Consider the following 19,992-nt stretch of genomic DNA (forward strand, 5'->3'; position numbering starts at 1 on the left):
AGTTTCCATTTGAATGATATGTATTCCTTATCTTTAGAAATTACAAGATAGGCATAGTGGTGTATTTGATAGAAAACAAATAAGGAGACTTACTTTTAAGTTTATTCTGAAAATAACATTAAGATTTATCATCCCTAAGAAGCACTGGGAACAAATCACCCATTGCTCCCAGCTCCGAGCAGAGTTTGGACCGCTTGCTTCCAGATAACAGTGGGGCAGGCTGTGCTCAGATGTTGCCAAGAGCTTCCATGATTCTCTTAGGAAGCATGTTCAGTAGGAGGTGTTGGTCTTGAAGCCTCTTCTTAAACCCTATGTCAGTGGATCCCCTACTCACACACCTCAGTGTGGATTTATGCAAATATGACCAGAGTTTTGGAGCAAGAGTCTGAATTGAATCTATATCAATGATTTGTTGTATTTTAACCTACAGAGACCCTTCAAAACTCGGCTCTTCTTAGTGGAATGTGTTCATTTCCATATGTGATGATACAGAGCTCCCACTGAATTTAACACGGTGGGTCTGCAGGTGATTGAAGTTCGATTCAGTTCTGCAGAGGCCCAGAGGCCTCCTACTCCATTGCCCTCTCTCCATCACCTCTCAGATGCCCCACTCCCCACTCCCACCTGCTACTCCCAGGGCCCCACCCGTCTATATTTTAATAGCTCCTTGTGAAAATCAGGAAATCACTTTCCTTCCTCACAACACCATGTAACTATGTCCTACGGAAGAGTGCCATGATAAAACATGATAGAATGCCTAGGATACTAATGATATGAAAGAGGTACTAACCGTATATTCTCCTGTTCTAAACCATGTCCTCTTTCTGCAAAGTTCTAGTGAGATCTTCTTCAAAAATTGCACAGCTTACTCACTACCTTGGAAACTTGGCAAGAAGGAGAGTATGAGGTGCAGGCACAGGCAGCAGAGAATAACTTCCTTTTTGTAAAGTCAGGATGTTTTCGCTTCTGGAAAATCATCACCTGCTCCTGACTTGGACCCTTTCCAGGAAACCACGAGAGGCACTCATAAGCCATCACGGTCTTTGGGAAAGTTACCATAGAGCTAAGTTCATGGACAAATATTTACTTTTTAAAGTTAACACACTGAGAGCTTTAAATAGTAAAGGCACTTCATTTTAAAAATATGGACTGGTTTTAGCATGCATGTTAATATAGTGTACTTGTGTAGCAATTTCTAGCGTCCAGAATCTTCCAAGTCATTATCCCATTATAAGAATTCTATGAGAGGTTAACTCACCTTTGTATAAATAGAGTCTGAGACTAAAGGGGATAAGAACCTCGACCAAGTTCACATGGCTGTACAGAGGGGCACAACTCACATTCAGATTGTGTTTAAAATATATAATTTAACATATATACATGGTCCATTACAAAGCCAAACAATTTCTGTAGTGTGCAGTAAAAACCCACCCAGAGTGCACTCACACACATCAAGTGTCCTTAACAACACAGCTGATAGCTTGGCCTGATCCAGAACGGTGAGGTCATGGATGTCATGTAGGTCCACAGAGCAACTTTCTCATAGATCTATTTGCCAGGCATCCCTGCATCTCTCCCACTCAAGTCCATTCGAATTAACACGCAAAGTTGAGTCAGCAAGGCAGGTTGTGATGGGCCAGCACAGGGGGAGGGTGTGAGGGGGTATCCAGGACACGTTTTTCCAGCCAGGCTTATACTTCCTACTCTCCTACCATTAGGGAAGCAGTCAAAAGACTTTGCTCGTACACGAATGGATGTTCAATTAGAGATAGTAACCTTGGCACACTTCCAAGAGGCCCCCTTCTTCTATTCTGCCATCAAAAGCACACCACCCTGCTCCTTTTGGAAAAGGGTAAGTGAGAACTTCTTGGAGAATAGTCTCTATCCAGGGATAAGCCCCCCTGCCAAAGGGCTGGAAGCACTTCAGAATGAACAATGTTCTACTTGCCCTGTGGCTGTGGACAATAATGGGTGGGGACATGGGCACTGGGGTATCCAGACAGTACACTGTCAGCTTAGACCTCAGACTGCCCCACAGTCTGTCTCTCTGCCCTTGAGTCAGCAGGGTCAGTGCATCTACTTAAAACAAGAGATGCTATCTTGAATGACTGCTTACAATAAGCACTTTATGCTGCTCTGGGTGCCCTGGCAATGTTATCTGATCCTTTGAAAACCAATTAGTACATCTTTACCATCTCACACTTGGGCCCATAATGGTATTTCCTCTAGCTATATACTATGAGCTTGATATCACAGATACAGGAAGGGTAGAAGATTAAAATTCAGATTAAAAAAAAAAGATAAAGAAGAAAAAAACATAAAGGGGTTTGGCTCAGCAGAAAATCCTCTTGAATGGTCTCAGAATCAGAGTCCTCACCCTTCAGGGCTCAGACCCAGAAAATCTTGTCCTGGGAGATTTATCCAAAGGGCCGCGGCCCCTGCTCTTCGCAGAAAGGAGCGTCATGCCTCTCTGAGGGCACCTGAAATGCCACTGGAAAGAGGCTCCCACCACACCGAAGGCACGAGTGAAAATACAAAAATAAGGACTTTGTATCCAAAGTTTCATAAATAACTGGAGTGGCAGATATTAAATAGGACGCAGGGTTACAGCTTGTTCTCCTCGAAGAGGATCTGCGCGTAGACCGTGCTGGTGGGGATGCCCTTGGCTGCCCGGTGGGGCTTGATCAGCTCCAGCTCAGCATAGGTCAAGTTCTCCTCCGCGATCTTAGGCTATAAGACAAAACACAACACAATTGGAGCCGACCACAGGAGCTCAGCGTCACACATCCATTCATCAGGCATGTATTTTCATAGCACTTTGGGGATTCAAAGGGAAATAAATGGGCAAAAAATTTTAAGGCATATGTAAAACTTAAATAACCTAAAGCTACATCTTGTCATCTTATATAGAACACTATGTCCTGCAGTTAAACACCATATGATTTAAGTTGTCATAGAACACTTACAAAAAATGATTAAACATGAGGCCACAAAATAAACTTTAATTCCAAAGTAAAAATAATGTAACTAACAGTCTCTGCTGGAAAGAATAAAACAGAGACAGAAACAAGAAGTCCTAGAAATTAACAACAAAACTAGAATGCTATCACCTAGAAATTTTAAGTGACTTAATCTATATAAAACTAAAATTTCAGCATATGATGAAAATAATGGCAAAGAAAATATTACATGCCAGAACCTAAAAATGTAGTACTTGGAGAAAAGTCATAACGTTAAATATTTATATTAAACAATATGGATGAAATGGATCAAACATCCAATTTAAGAAGTTAGAAAAAAAATAAACAAAAGCAGAAGGAAGAACCAAAAAAAAATTAACACTAGACACATAAGTCAGAAGATAGGAAAACCATAGAATAAATAAAAATAGCCAAAAGTTTATGCTGAAAAAACACCAATGAAATAAACAAAAACTTAATCAAGATAGGAAGGGAAAAAGCATAAATGAATGGAATGCTGCTGCTGCTGCTAATGAATGGAATGGGAAATGCAAAAGCCTTGAAATTCAAGATAAAGTGAGTAATATTGTAGAATAATATAAATTATAAACACTAGCATGTGAATTGGAGAAGGCAATGGTACCCCACTTTAGTACTCTTGCCTGGAAAATCCCATGGACGGAGGAGCCTGGTAGGCTGCAGTCCATGGGGTCGCGAAGAGTCGGACACGACTGAGCGACTTCACTTTCACTTTTCCCTTTCATGCATTGGAGAAGGCAATGGCACCCCACTCCAGTGCTCTTGCCTGGAGAATCCCAGGGACGGGGGAGCCTTGTGGGCTGCTGTCCGTGGGGTCGCACAGAGTCGGACACGACTAAAGCGACTTAGCAGCAGCAGCAGCATGTGAATGTGCTAATTCCATCAAAGAAAAGAAAGAAAGAAAAGAAAGGGACAGAGGAAGAAAGGAAGAAGAGAAAAATACTGTCAAAAGCACCCGGCACAGGCAGTGTGATAAGAGAACTTCCAAAAGAAATCCCTTTGAGGAACAGATAACCCCAATATAATTAAGCTGGTTCGGAGCATTACAAGAAAGGAAAAACGTCACATACTTTAGAACAATCTCATTTATTAGTGTATAAGTAAGCATAAATCAGATTTACTCAACACAAAAAAAGCACACTAAAAGATGATCATGCTCAAATGGATCTTATTCTAGGAGTAGAATAAATGAAATAAATAAATGAATGGAATAAATGGTTCAGTATTAGAAAAATCTAATATAATTCATAACAGTAATACAGAGAAAAACCATATGGTTATCTCTATAGATACTGGAAAGGCATTTAAAATTTAAAATTTTTGTTAAAAATAATTCTTGATAACATAATACAGTCATAGATATTTTTTCCTACCATAATTAAGGAAAATTATTAAAATAAAGAATAATTTGTGATCCAACTCCAGTGACATTAAAAATATAAAGCTACTATAATTAAAACTCTGTGATACCAACAAATGAATAGACACCAATGGGATTGATGAAAACATGCATAAATTAACCCAAATATTATTTTTCAATAAATGGTGTTGGGATACTTGGGTAGCCAATTGAAAAAAGTCATATTGTTCACATCTATCTTTACATTAGATAAATTCCAGATAAATTAAAAAATTTAAATTTTAACATGGAAAATAAACTCAAAAGTGCTAGAAGACTGTGTGAGGAAATTAAAAAAAAATAATCTCAGCAATTATTTAAAAATTATTTAAATTATTTAAAAATTATTTAAATTATTTAAAAATTATTTTTAAAAATCTCACCAATTTAAAATATGTGTTTTAAAGTCTTACACAAAACCCAGGAGCAATAGAAAAATGACATGTAGATTTTCATGGGATATATTGCAGAATATTCTCTAAATAAAGTCAAAGGACAATTGAAAAAAATGAGGAAAATATTCACAACTCAGATCAAAGGGTCTTACAAGTGAGTAACAATAATGGCCAACAGTCCATTAGAAAAGTAAGCAAAGAACAAGAGACAGGATCAGAGACTCCACAGGAAGGGAAACCCAAAGTTCTCACACGTGTTAAGTGAGACTCCGCCTCCCGAAAATAAGACCAGAATGACTTAAAACCACTTAGATGTCAGTTCTTATCTTTCAAGGCGACAAACTAAAAGTTTTCGAAAAGAAACAGCAAGAATCAAGTCCTCTTGTATATTGTTGGTGGAAATGTTATTGGTACAAGCGAAAAATGGAAACACTTCTGTGGGCATCAATAGGAGTCTGATGCATTCTTTTTCTTTTTTTAATATAAATTTATTTAATTGGAGGTTAATTACTTTACAATATTGTATTGGTTTTGCCATACATCAACATGAATCCGCCACAGGTGTACACGTGTTCCCCATCCTGAACCCCCCTCCCAGCTCCCTCCCCATACCATCCCTCTGGGTCGTCCCAGTGCACCAGCCCCGAGCATCTTGTATCCTGCATCGAACCCGGACTGGCAATTCATTTCTTATATGATATTATACATGTTTCAATGCCATTCTCCCAAATCATCCCACCCTCTCCCTCTCCCCCCGAGTCCAAAAGACTATTCTATACCTCTGTGTCTCCTTTGCTGTCTCGCATACAGGGTTATTGTTACCATCTTTCTAAATTCCATATATATGCATTAGTATACTGTATTGGTGTTTTTCTTTCTGGCTTACTTCACTCTGTATAATAGGCTCCAGTTTCATCCACCTCATCAGAACTAATTCAAATGTATTCTTTTTAATGGCTGAGTAATATTCCATTCTTAATGAAGTATTCAGCACAGTCTTTAAAAAGAATGATGAAGCCATCTGACTACTGTATGTTTTATCATTTGTGTAAATATGTGTGTATGGGAGTAAATACACATGTATATATTTTATGTGCTCAGAAAGCCCTTAGAACTCACCTGGAAATCAAGAACTTGGTCTTCAAGGTTCCTGCTGGGGAAGTAGACCGTGTGGTTGGAGAGAGACTCACCCTTTATGGTATATATTTGTTGAATCTTGTAGATGGCACATTATTTAAACAGCAGATTAATTAATTTTAATTCACAATTAGAAACATAAAAGTTGGCCACTGATTTATAGTTGTAAAAACACCTCACTTTTAAGCATCTCTGCTTTTATTTTTTGGTTTTGATTGTGTTGTCATGGTTTTATTTTCATTTTTTGTGCTATACCTTGATTAACTCACCAAAATTCAGGACAAAAAAATCGTATATATCACATTAAGTTTCTTAAAATGTATGCCAAAGGCAAAGCTCCTCCTTTCTTTTGAGATGAAGCATCACACTAAGGTACAGGGAGGAGAATGTAAAGAACTACTTACAGCAGTACCTGCTAGCGAGGGGCACCAGCAGGCGACCTTCATAATCACCTGGCTCTGTTTAAATTCAGAGTCAAGGGCAGTTACGTGGGTCAGAGCCTCCTGCTTGTCCGTTTATACCAAAGATCTTCACCGTTCTTCTCAGTCATCCACATCTCACCAGCCAACAAAAACGCCATTTACCTCTTGCCTTTCGGTTTAGTTACATTTCACGTTATAATGATTCCGTTTAGAAATGTCATGTGTCCTCAAATAAGCACACAAAACCCAACTCATGTAACTTTTAGAACCAAGATTTATGAAGTCATATTGTCCAGGTGTTTGATCACATTACTCTGAAACTGCATTGTTTCCTAGCGTAGACTATCTGTTTATTCTTAAGTTATTCCATTATGTTTGGATGTGAAAAATAACACTAGCTTTCTCAATACAGGTCACCAGGCTGGCTGGGCTGATGTGCTGTTTTCATACATTTTTATGATGTTCCTATAGTAAACATAATTTAATAAAGCCAAAGCTCACTAAATAAATAATTGCATCTAGAAAAGCAATAAAAACAAATAAAATTAGTACTTTCATAAGTGGAAAGGTACTTCAATTACTGCTACAAGCAACAACCCACCATAAAATGTGTCGAATCATTTCCCTTATGCATATTTCTGGAATATAATAATTTGATTGAAGATACGAGGCGGCACACAAGAGGCTCTGAATTGTGAAGTGTATACAGTTTCCAACAGGAGATGCATAATATCAGTCCTTGGCACCTTTAAAGAACCTATTGTTTTTCTGGCATGCATCCTTGGCTATCCCCATCAACCATGTGCTTAATTACATTTCCCAGCTTGTTTAACTAGAAATAAATTTCTTACCGCCACTAAAAAGTGGAAAATGTAGACTTCTCACCAGTTTTCACTCAGCTACCTTTCTCTGCACTGATGCTTTAAGGGAAGGCTTAGGTGCATTAAGAAGCAGCTTAGAGAATAACATTGGCATATCAGTGAGAGTAGGTAAGACTCAGCTTCCCCGTTGGCTCAGGGGTAAGGAATCTGCCTGCCAATGCAGGAGATGCAGGTTTGATCCCTGGGTTGGAAAGATCTCCTGGAGAAGGAAATGGCAACCCACTCCAGTATTCTTGCCTGGAGAATCCCAAGGACAGAAAAGCCTGGTGGGCTGCAGTCCATGGGGTCACAGAGAATCCGACTTGACTTAGTGACTGGAACAACAGACAACAGCAACCACAGGGAAGACTACAGAGCTGGGAGCGAGACTGGGAGCCAGGAGCGCAAGGTCAAGGTTAGGGGCAGCTGCAGCCGCGCAGAGCCAGGGTGAGGGCCCGCCATAGGGCCCCACCTGCATTTCAGGTGGTGTCTTGCCGACACGAACGTGTTTAGATTTAAGATAAAGAAGCACTCCTGATGTGTAAGGCAATTCAGGAACTGGTGTGCAGTGAGTGGGTCTCTGAAAGTGGATCAAGACACACTGCAGCTAGTTCTCTGGCAGCTTCTGGCCCTCAAATGGCCCCCTTCAAGCCCCTGTCCTAGTCCTGGAGGTGCAGGAGGTACACGGGACATCAGCAGTCAAGAAAACAAACTGAAACACTCTTGAACTGGCTGTTCACAAGCACTCCGACAGCAGCTCTCGCCTGCACTTGAAAACATGAAGGAAAGTGTGAAGGCAGGACTTCCAGCCGCAGACACGGGCTTGATACCCGGGCCTGCTGTTGCTGCATTTCCCGGAAACAGGAGGGGGCTGGGGACCAACAGCCGGAAGTCCTGGTAGGGTCCTTTAGAAGAAGCCCCAGAACTTTCTAAACCTGTGAGAAGCAACAGCCCTTTTCCCAGGACTGTTTGGTTTTACTTTGTTTTCCCTTTCTCCAGGCCTGAAAGACTCAGCCCATTTCTCTTCGTATTCCTCCAACTGCGGCCCCGCATTTGTGTCAGCTGCTTGCTGTCTTGTAGGTTCTAAACCCCTTTGTTTCATGTGTCTTTAATCTCACTTTTCATCCATTTCCTCCCAGTCATGAAGAACCCACCGCCCTGCTCTGGAGTGGAATTCTGTGAGCAAGAGGGGATGGAGGCTCAGATGCAGACACGCGTCAGTGCATCCGAGGAAGGCAGGAGTAACGGGAAATTTTCTCAGTTCAGTGAACCTGTTCATGGGGAGGAGGCGAGGAGAGTGGCCCCGACACCGTCACCCGGTAGCTGCCTGCAGAGCATGGGAGCAGGGGCAAACTGCTCACTGGACAAAGGATGAAGAGACTTTATCATACATTTTTATTAATTTATTTATTTGCATATATACTTCTATCTTTCTAGCCATGCCCCTGAGCTATGCTCTTCAATGTGGGTGACACCTCCTGCCCCTCCACCCCACAGGTTCACCCAGGCATGGTGCACCCCCTGAGCTAGGATTAAAGATCTATTCTCACCTCCTACTATGTCTTCCAGGGACACCAAGAATTTTGTTTCACTTCTTAATTTAGAGACTTCCCTGGTGGTTCATATGGTAAAGCGTCTGCCTACAATGCAGGAGACCTGGGTTCAATCCCTGGGTTGGGAAGATCTCCTGGAGAAGGAAATAGCAACCCACTCCAGTATTCTTGCCTGGAGAATCCCAGGAACGGGGGAGCCCGGTGGGCTGCCGTCTATGGGGTCGCACAGAGTTGGACACGACTGCAGCGACTTAGCAGCAGCAGCAGCAGCAGCAGCAGCAGCCAGTATTCTTGCCTGGAAAATCCCATGGACAGAGGAGCCTGGAAGGCCACAGTGCAAGGCATCACAAAAAGTCGAACACGACTGAGTGGCTTCACTTTCTTTCTTAATTTAATTTTCTTAAAAGACATGTAGTAAAAGTGACTTTCTAACGGGTCATTGCAGGCATCCAAACACAAGAACAGGTTTCTGGGCCCACTGTCCCCACAGGACTCAGGACAGTCCCATCACATGCCTTCAGGTTATCTCTGCAGTCCCGTCCTCCCTCTAACAAGACCCTCAGGCAACCATGACCTGTGTTCTGTCGCTGAGGCCTTCTCTCCTAAAGCGTGTCATGTGAAAGGCATCGGCATGTAACCCTGTGTGGTCGGCATTTTTCTCTCAGAATAGTTCCCTCATGTGTTGGCCAGCTTGCTGCATGCGTCAACAGTTTGCTCCTTTGGATCACTAAGTATTCCACGGGGGGTCACGTGCCACACTTTGCTTATCCATTCACCTGCTGAAGGACATTTGGGTCATTCTAAGTTTTTGGTGATTATGCACGGAGTTGCTATAAATATTCATTGCAGGTTTGTGTGGGAGATTTTCGTTACTCTAGGGTAAACACCCAGGAATGGGGCTGCTGGGTTGTATGGAAAGAATGTTTAACTTCAAAAGAAGCTGCCAAGCTCTCCATTCGGAGTCCACACCATTCGAACCTCCCCCAGCAATACTGAGAGTGTTCACTGCTCTGCACACATGATGGCACTTGGTACTGTCCGTACTTTTTATTTTAGCCATTCAAGTAGATGCTAGTGGTCCAGTAATTACCTTCTCACTGTCCTCAGGGGTCTCAGCAATTCCAGACTTGCACTCAAATTCTCACTGATGCTGTGCCCAATTAAATTCCCACACTGTACGACATCCCCTCAGAAGAACTGGGAAAGGATGATCACACAGACCAGGTTTCAAATACAGTGATGGAATCTTCTGGACTCCAGGTGTAACAAAGTGAGTCTACAAGCATCAGAGTTTGAAATGCCATGTCTCCCATCCCCTGTCTTTCCTTTCTGCCAGTGGTGAGAGGCTGCTACAGCAGATGACAGCCTCCAGGCTGGATCTCCCACTTCTCATTTAAGCTTTAAACTTACCCTCAGCTTTAGAGTGATGATTATGGAACATATGTCAATGGGGAAGGATTTACTGGCTAAAGCTAACACCAGAAAAGTCAGCTTCATAGAATTCAGAAGTCGTGTACCTCCTGGAAACACACCTCACTTCAAGCTCCTCATTGGAAATTTCTGAGTGCTTCAATTTGTAGGTATGTTTTTTAGGAATCAAGCCAAGAAATAACTTTCCTACCAGGAGAGAGAGAGGTTTAACAATCTATGCAGACTCCTGCAAAACAACACCTTTTCATAGAGATCACAGATGGATGTGCAAGTTGAATTAAGTTGCAGGAATAAAAGAAAAATGCAATTGCAGCCACTGCAAATTCTCCAATGTCAGAAGTTCAATTGGGTAATACCATTATTGCAGCAACAGATCAATAACTAGGACATGCGATGTTTATGCTAACGTCACCTTAGAGCTTAAAAATGTGATTGCAGTTCTACCGAGTTGCACGATCAGGAATCTATTTACCCAAGAGAGAATTACATATTATCCATATTATCGAGGGCAGACTTCCTCTTCCCCTTTTGAGATAAGTGCTCATTTTTTATTCAACAGAGGAGTACCTGGTAAAACAAACACTCCCCTCCTAACATCCATACATGTGCAACTATGGCCTCTCGGTGGGGGGAGGTGCTGTACATTCAGAGAAACTCTATTTGATGGAAAGTCTTTAGTGGAAACTTGTAGGTCCCAACTCCTGAAATGTCCTGTAAGAATCAACTTCCCTTGGAAATGAACTTGACTTAATTTTGAGTTCCACGGGTCTGTCAAATGGCTTATTTATTTATAGTTAAGCATATTATGGAAGGAAAAAGTAGAGTTCCCTGGTGTGCACATTAAATGAAAATAAAGGCTCAAAATGAACAAAATAAACACATTTCCAAGACAGATAAGTTAAATGATAGTACAAAGGATGCAATCCAGAAGTGACTCTGAGAGGCGACAGACAGAGGGGTTTGAGAAGTGGTCCTTCTGAGACAGAAGTCAGGAACTGTTAACTCATCTTCATTAACTCACTCACTCCTCACATATCAGTCCTGTGGGGTGGGGCCAGTGGTCATGGCCACTTCACAGAGGGGCAAACAGTCTTTAAAAGGCAGGCTCATGGCTCCAGGTCCTGCAGCCATTGCTAGGCAGAGTCCTGCCTGGAATCCACCCTCTGCTTAGGAGCAGTCCCCTGACCTTACACATGCAGGGTCAGCAGCAGCGACTAAGGCTCTGATGCGGACGCACCGCACCCAGGTGAGCCAGCCAGGCAGACAGCAGATCTTGAAATCCCAAAGGGGAAGAGTGACCTTCCAAGACAACAGGGAAGCTTTACTGGTACGAATCTCTGGAGGGCGTGTTTTCACAACAGGCCTGCACTGCTCAGTGGGCAGGCAAGCTCCAGATAAAGGGGAAACGGGGCCAGGAGACCTGCCCACCCCCACCCCCATGCGAATCCCAGGCCTGGCTTGGTGTGGGGGGACAGAGGCTCTGAGGGCAGATGCGTGAGGCTGACACCGATTGGAGGACGACGGATGAGGAGGGGAATCTCGTTGGAATCCCTTCAGGCGATGCCTTGTCTCTCTCTACAGTCTTACCCCCAAAGGACTCTTAGCCCCCAAGAAAGGAGCAAGTGTGCCTCTGACCAGCCCGGGAAGAGGATGAAAAGGGTACAGGCTCTGCTTTGACCAGGCAGCATGTGGGGTGGCAACAGACTCTTGATTAGAGGTGCCCACTGAACAGGTAGAAATATGCAAGCCAATATGCAGGAAGGACTAGGGATAGGACTGAAAAATGCAGGGGAGTTTTCCAAGGCACCCTGCAGCTAGAGCCACGTGCCAGGGCTAAACTCACCGTCTCCTCGGAGCTGAGGTCAGTGGCACATTGGGATCTCTGGCTGTGGCAGCATAACTCGCAGCAGCATCCTCCTCAGCTGGGGCTGGGATCCAGCTGCACTCCCACACCCAGCAGGCAGCTGTGACCGCAGACGTCGGTGCACCTTGACAATCTGAACTAGAGAACAGGACTCTGCACTACTGTGTGTGGGGACAGAGGTGCTCTCTGAGCCCCACTCCCTTTGCTCCAGCCATCTATAAGCCTTGCAGAGTCCTACTCACACCCAGCTTCCCCTCCTCATGGTTACCCAGTGACTAACGGTCAATACCCAGTGTTATCTAGGACTCTGGAAGGATTAGAAAGCCTCTGTAACTCAGCAGAGAAGCCGGGGATGGAGATAAAGGTTTCAAGGTCTTATCCAGGTGTGTTGGCACCTTGGGTTGGATGAAGTCATTGAGAAACCATGAGCAGAGCAAATTCACATCATGCTCCTGAGTCTAGAGAATTCAAAGGATGTTTAGCAAAGTGCATTCCCTGAATGACTCTGACATGATGGAAAGTCACATGCCCCTGGCTAATTGCTCTGAGGACAGGCAGAGGTGACTGGCTTTAGAGGGTGACGAAGCCCTGCCCTGAAAGGCCTGAGGCTTACGAGTCATCAGACGGATGGATATCTCTAGATTTCACCAACATATGTTTTGGAAGCTAAAATGTAATTATGGACAGTGCTCTTGGGAGGGTCCTGATAACGACACCTCTCACGGCGTCACAGTGAGAGCTCCATGATCCAATAGAGTCACTCATTTTCTCTTCCCCATGGACCGCAGATGAATGTTTTCCCAGCTGTCTTCCCAAAGTACTTTTCCCGGCAGTATTGTTCAAGAGAACGCTTATGCTTCGAATAAGAGAGTGTTTGGTTACCTACTTCCATATAGAAGTCCACTTTAAAAATCTTCACTCTTGAATCTCAATCTTCTAATCAACTTCAATCTTTAACACTTAGATTCATGGGTTTGAGCAAGGGTCTGCCTGGCGGTAAGAGCATGGACTCTCGGAGACTGACTTATTTACTGTCTGTGTGACCTTGGGTAAGTTGCTTAACCTTTCTGTACCTCTGTTTGTCTGTAAAGTGGGACCCATACTAGTACCTATCCCACAGGGTTAGTTTGAGGATTAGATGCATTAATAAATGTAATGTACTTAGAAAATTACCCAGCAGCTAAACAGCAAATGCCACACAAGTGCTCAGTTATTCTTATGACTATAATTTTTATCACAGAAATGAACAAGTGTTGCTTTAACAATTGGTCCCTTTGAAATATTTAGAAGCAGAGAAAAGAAGACAGTCAGAGATTATTTGGAAAACATCATGTACCAGATACTGCTGGGTGCCACTGGAGCTCAGACAATTGCCCAGAAAAAAAATCAGGAAACTTTTAAATAGTACGACGGATAGTTGTTCTAAAAAGATAAGCTGAATCCTGCCATTCCCTGCTCTGCACAAAATTCCCCGTTGTTTCTCTTCACACTTGGAATAAAATCCAGGGTCCTTTTCAAGATCCTCATCCTTCAGATCTTGCCCTGGGACTCGTCTGTCCCCAGCTCACATCCTGTGTCCCCCGTGCTGACCAGTGCTCCGGCCATGCTGGTCTCCTCGTGTTTGTTGGACACACCGGGACAGCACTTCCTGTGTGGGGCCTTTGCCTGGGCTATGCTCTCTGCTTGGACTGTTCTTTCCCCACATGGCAGTGCGGCTTGCTCCCTCACTTTATCAGGTCTTCGCTCCAAGGCAGCCCCACCCCATCAAACACGTCCCTGCTTGGCTCCCTACCCTGCTCTCTTGCTCTGCAGAGCGCATATCACCCCTTGGCACTAAAAAGCTCTGTACATTTGGTGAGCTTCTGTCTTCTCACACTGGGATGCAACGACAGCACCTCGTGTTCACTGGTGCACCAATAGCTCTTGCATAACGTCCTCTTACTGCCACCCTCATTTCACAGGGAAGGGCAAGCTTGGGGCCAAGAGCTAGCAAGCGCCAAAGCCAGGGCAAGGATCAGCCTCTCACCGGATCACTCAGCTCAGTGGGAGCAGGGGCTCTGCCAAATGTACCACTGCACCCAGTGATATGCAGGGAAGTTGCTGAGCAACTGATCCCCCACGAAGAAAATTCATTCCTAGCATTTGCTGACTTACATATGTAAATCCTCCCACAGTGGCTGATTTCAAGATGCCAGAGAGATTTCCTCTCTCTAGTAGACAGGAGTGGGCTGGAGCATGCCGCTGCAACTTACCTCCTAGAAAGATAGCCGACCTACTGCTACCTGGCACATGGGAGCTACTCGATGTTGTATCGGTAAGCACTGGGGTAGCACCTGCATGGGCACATGCCATCAAAGTGAAGTGTGTTATCACTACTATCAAAACCACCGTTATCACCACCTTCATCACACCTGCACCAATACCATCACCAACACGAGCATTATGTCACAGACACAATGCCCAAGGCACAAAGCAAGCACAGAGCACAAATATAGAACAGCAGTAGGTATGCCAGTTTATTGGTTGGGTTTATATGTAATGCGGGCAATGGGCACCTATGACTGAATTCACAGTTTGCATCCATCATCTTTCTGTGCATGCTCTATAAGCTTAATTCACAGGGCTGTGTCTTATTGCCGCACATGTGCTTATTAGAATTTATCAATTCAGCTTTAGGGAATTATAATAATAGTGAGCACTGAACGTGGCTAGGGAAACAAAACCCCCTACATATACCATGAGTTTGTCACTAACTGAGCTTCACGTAGAAATTTTCTTCCTGACGTTCTGGGTGCCTAGCTTGATGTTACAGATATTACAGGTTGATGATGCTTTATTACTCTCTTTTTTTCCCCCCCAAAATGGTACTTCATTTCTCGTATTCTCTATTTGAGATTGAAAAAGTCTTCTAATAACAACTCTGAAGTGCTCTGCATTCAAAACTGAAGTTTTCAATGAAGTAGGCTTTTTTAAAAAAAAATCAAATATACAAATGATATCGCTCCCTGAGATTACAAAAATAAAACAGAATGAAGGAGTTTAAAAAAAAATTCCTGGCAGTGCAACGATCCCAACAATGAAGTGCCCATTAAAGGCAGCAAATTAGCTGAGCTGAGATGGAAAGCGAGCTGCCTCTCACAGGGACGTTCCCTGTAGACACTCAGGGACGGGCCTGCCCCAGAGAGGGTTCAAGACCCCCACAGGCAGGGCGGGTCTGCGTGACCAGGCGGAGTCACTCAGTGGACTGGCCCTGTTGGACTTCCAGCCTGCTTTCAGCCTGGGCTGTCCTTGGCCCCAGCTCACCTCTGTGACGCCTATTCACCTTTGTCAGGGGTCAAAGGCTGCAACCCCTAGAGCAACTCGTACACTCCTGTCAACACTGGATGTAAGACAGCAGAGCAATTCCAATGAATCTGTGACGCAGCAAATGGGAGAAACACAGCTCCAAGGTGGTCAGTCCCGAAGCCACCGGCCTCCTGAAAGCACACAGCTGCACAATCCTTCGAGAACAGAATGGGAACGACTCTGTCTGTATCACTTCTAGAGGATTCTCATTGTCTCCCAAAAAAGGGTCCCCAGTGAGTGCTTAGGGTGCTACCAGTCTTAAAAGATTCCTGAAAGTAATGGCTTCACTTGGGCCATCCTTAAGAACATCAGAGTCTTGACCAGCCTCCACTGGCCTGTGATACAGTTGAGAAGCCTCCAGCCCAGCAGCTGTTTGGAGACAGCGCAAGGCAGCAGAGGGACATCAGAACTGACCTCCTGGCCTACAGGGAAGTGACAACCCTGCATCAGGGCTGAGTCCCTAATTCGGGATGTTCCCACTGCCACTTCTGGGACGCCTGATCTTGCCTCCTTGGTGATCACATCTCATTCATGAAAGACCCAGCCGCTCGCCCCTCCCTCTCTGACTGAAGGAAGCCCATGAAATGAAACGACTTCTGTTTTCCCCACTCTCATCCATTCCGAAGCCCCGCATCCCTTCTTCCCTCCAGTCGACATACATAACTCCCCGTGACAATAACGGGATGTGCATGTGTACCGAGGGGGGCATAGAATTTTTATCTCTCTAAAAATGGGACTAGCGTGGTACAAGCATAGTTTTTGTTTGTTTTCCCAAGGCTTTTACTTGGGGCAATATATTGTTCATGTGGCTGTGGGTTTTTTCCTTCTTTTTAATTTTAAATCGAGATTATGCACATATATTATGCAGGTTAATATATCCTTTTCATGTAGAATTCAACTGGAACCAGTGCTGGTACATTTAACGACAACAAGAGAAATTCTCCAGCTTATTATAAACATCCTTCAAGAAACCTGAAATGCATGTCCTCTGGAAATAATTTTGCTGGAGTTTGGGTTATTATTAAAATCTTCTCAGAATTCCATCACTGGGGTCTAATGGGCCTCAAAGCCCTTTTCCGCTACTGAACAGAGAAAAACTCTTTTTGGTCTTAGAAGTACATTCTGGGTAGTGAAAACTAAGCTGGAAGAAGGGGGGTTCTTTCCAGACACCAGGGAAATACTGAACAGAGCTAGCATCTCAGTCCCGGGCTGACACTGGGCGGAAGGAAGGCCCTGTCCTAAGACAGGTTCCCTTTAACAATGATGGAATGAACCTCATCCTCTGGCTGTTTTAAGTGCTCTGATCTTTCAGATTCCATGAGAGGAGGCAGGTTTACTGCAGACTTTATAAACTCAAGGGAATCCCAGGCAAACGGGTCTTGGCTACACATTCCCTACATGTCAGAATTCTCTACCTGTGACTGTGAGGGGTCCTAGAAGCCCACAGGACAGAGCTACACCAAGCTGAGATGGGGATGAGCTCTCCAGGAAAGGTTTTCAGGAATGAGGGAGAGTCACAATACCCTTGAGAAGCAGATTCTCATGTTTAATCATCTCTGTTGATAATGAGAAAATTCACCATTCTCCCAAGTGGGCTGACCTGTCTTACTAAAATGTTAGTATAACTATTTCTGGAGGTGGCCAGTGATGACTCGGTCTTGCCAGCAATAACTCAACCAGAGCTGGGTACTGTCTGTTAAGTTACGCAGAACTGTACTTCTTAAACTTCAAGGTGCATCAGATTCATCTGGGACCCTGTTGAACTGCAGATTCTAATTCAGTAGATCTAGGGTGGGGCCTGAGCTGCTACTTTCCCAACAAGCTCCCAGGCGATGTCCAGGTTGCTGGTCCCTGGACCTCACATTGAGCACTGAGGACTTAGAGCTGCAATCTCATATCTTTGTCCTCGACTCATTCACTCCTCACACAGTCTGCAGATCCCAGGTCCCCCACTGAGGACACAGTGATGGACAGGTTGTCTATGACTTTAAAACTAATGTTAATCAAAATTTAAAACTTCTGGGCATTAAAGGACATAGTCAACAGAGCGCAAAGGGAACCTACGGAATGGATGAAAATATGTGCAAATTATATATCTGAAAGGAGTTAATATCCAGAATACATAAAGGAACATCTACAAACACACACAAATCTGATTTAAAAATGGGGAAAGACTTGAACAGACATTTCTGCAAAGAAGATGTACAAATGGCCAAAGCACACGAAAAAGATGCTCAACATCACTAATCACTACGGAAACGCAGCTCAAAACCACAGTGCGGTACCACCTCACACCCGTTAGCAAGGCCACAAAATAAAACACGGAAAATAAAGGTTGGCAAGGACGCAGAGAAAACGAAACCCTTGTGCACTGTGGGTGAGAATGCACATCCATGTTCATAGAACATGCGGCAGCATCCCAAGAGTCCATCGACAGATGAATGCATAAACAAAATGTAATATATATACATAAATCAAAATATTATTCAGCTTTAAAAACGAGAAGGAAATTTTGACACATGTGGCAACATAAATGATCCTTGACAACGTTATGCTAAGTAAAACAAGCCAATCACAAAAAGATAAATACCAAATGATTCTATTGATATGAGGTACCCAGAGCGGTCAAATTTACAGACAAAGTAGAGGGTAGCTCTCAGGGACTGGGGGAGGGGAGAGTGGAGAGTTATTTAATAGGACAGACATTTGCAAGATGAAAAGAGTTCTGGAAATTGTTTGTACAACAATGTGAATATACTTAGCACCACTGAACTGTATACTTAAAATGGCTAAGATGCTAAATTTTATATTATGGGTATTTTAACACAATTTTTAAAAAGCTTTTAAAAAATGTTTTCAGTGTCTAAGGTGTCTACCATGTCCAGCCTTCACAGTAAGAGAAACATAAAGGTCACTTTGTAAAAAGGCACGATGTGGTTCTAGCGAGGGAGAAAGTTGAGTCAGGCATGACAAGTGCCAAGATACAGGTGAGGCCAGGTGCTGAAGGAGCCCCGGGGGGCGGGGGGCGGTCCTGAAGTCAGACGGATGGGGAGGTGGTGGGCATGCGGGCCAGCTGTGGCCGGGGAGGAGGAAAGGACAGCCAGGGGCCTGAGAAGTAACAGATAGCCTTTGGTCACCAACGAACATGCAGATGAGGGAGAAGAAGGCACTTAGAGTTTGGACAGCAGGGATATCCTAGGTGGGGCAGGACCAGGGGAAGGTGATGAATTCTGTGTGCTTAAGTTGGGGTACATGTGGAGCCCCCTTGGGGAATGTTTCACAGTCAGAAGAGCCACTGTGGAACTGTCTTGAAGACTGAGACTAGGAAACCAATGCGCTGCACAGCTGGCTGTTGCACCTGTGAGTGTTGAGCCTCCCAGGCAATGTGTTCAAGGAGAAGAGGACCCAGAGGCAGGTGACACTGAGGAGGTGGAGGAGCGGAAGCCAGCCTCACCGTTTGGGGACGGGGGGCAGCTGATATGGAAAGTGGTCAGCTGGGGTGATGGCAGGAGACCCAAGTTTACTCCCAGGGACAAGGGCATCAGTGCCTTGCGGGGTCAGGTAGAACAGATTAACTAAATGGTGCCATGGGAGTCGGCAATGGCAAGGCCCTGACATACAGAGGGTAGCACTGATGCCTAGGAGAGTCCAGATGTGTGAAGAAGTGGGGTTGAAGGAGCAGGAGGCCTCAGAAAAGAAAGTGGTGTGTGAGCTCCCTCCTGGAGGTGAGAGGCAGCCCTGTGGTAGGATGAGCCAGGCAGCAGGTGCAGGACAGAGCCTGTGGGGCCAGCAGTAAGGGGACCTGGACCACACAGGCTGGCGGGGTGGAGGAGGGGAGCGGCAGACCAGTGATGACAGCTGCCGCTGCAGGAAGCCATGCTTCATCCTGGAGGCAAGGGGGAGCCACCAGAGTATTTTAAGCAGGGAAATGACATGACTGGAGTTGGGTTTGAGAAAGATCCCTAGGCTGTAGTGCAGGAGATGGATCCGCGGGGGAGGCAGGATGCAAGAGACCCACTGGGAAACTTGTTGTAATTAAGCCCCTGATGTTGCTGATTTCCCCGTGTCTTCAGCCTTCTGCTCACAAGGGATAGTTTCTCCTTAGAGAACAAGGGTAGTCTGATCTTTCTAGCTACAGAGTGCTACAGGCAAGTGACTTGGTTCCAGAGAGAGGAAACAGAGGTGACCCACTGAGGGAGCCTCACTGAGGAGGCGTGACCCTGAGGCAGGAGCCCACGGGCCTGCATCCTCTGTGAGTCGGTCTGGGGATGCTGCCAACCCGACCCTCCAGCTCACAGTCCCTGTTGCTATCGAGGTGTCACCTCCCCATCACAGAGACTGTTTTCTCTTCCTCCACAAGGTCTCTGAATCAGTAGGGCAAGAAAAGGAAATCAAACGCACTGTTCCTTCTGAAACAAGGGGGCGACAACAGCCGTTTCTGGAAGTGTGCGAATTATCTCAGTGGGGTCAGGGATCCCAAAACCACGGGGAGGAAACAGGGGTCCCCTGAAGGCCTCGGGGAGACTTTGATCTAGTGTCCGTCCCCCCACCGCCAACTGGAAGGATACACATTTTGAGTTTTGGGAA

General features: G+C 44.7%; 1 protein-coding gene across 1 annotated transcript in view; it reads right to left on the reverse strand.

Annotated features, from left to right (window-relative positions):
- Positions 1-1,347: 1,347 nt before the first annotated feature.
- The window catches only part of VSTM4 (V-set and transmembrane domain containing 4), an 82,205-nt gene continuing 63,560 nt past the window's right edge, over positions 1,348-19,992 (reverse strand). The window contains exon 8 of the mRNA XM_070782147.1: positions 1,348-2,730. Within this exon, the coding sequence (XP_070638248.1) occupies positions 2,605-2,730 (126 nt within the window). The 3' untranslated portion in view covers positions 1,348-2,604. The remainder of the gene's footprint in view (positions 2,731-19,992) is intronic.

Source organism: Bos indicus, chromosome 28, assembly GCF_029378745.1.
Source record: "Bos indicus isolate NIAB-ARS_2022 breed Sahiwal x Tharparkar chromosome 28, NIAB-ARS_B.indTharparkar_mat_pri_1.0, whole genome shotgun sequence".
NCBI lineage: Eukaryota > Metazoa > Chordata > Mammalia > Artiodactyla > Bovidae > Bos > Bos indicus.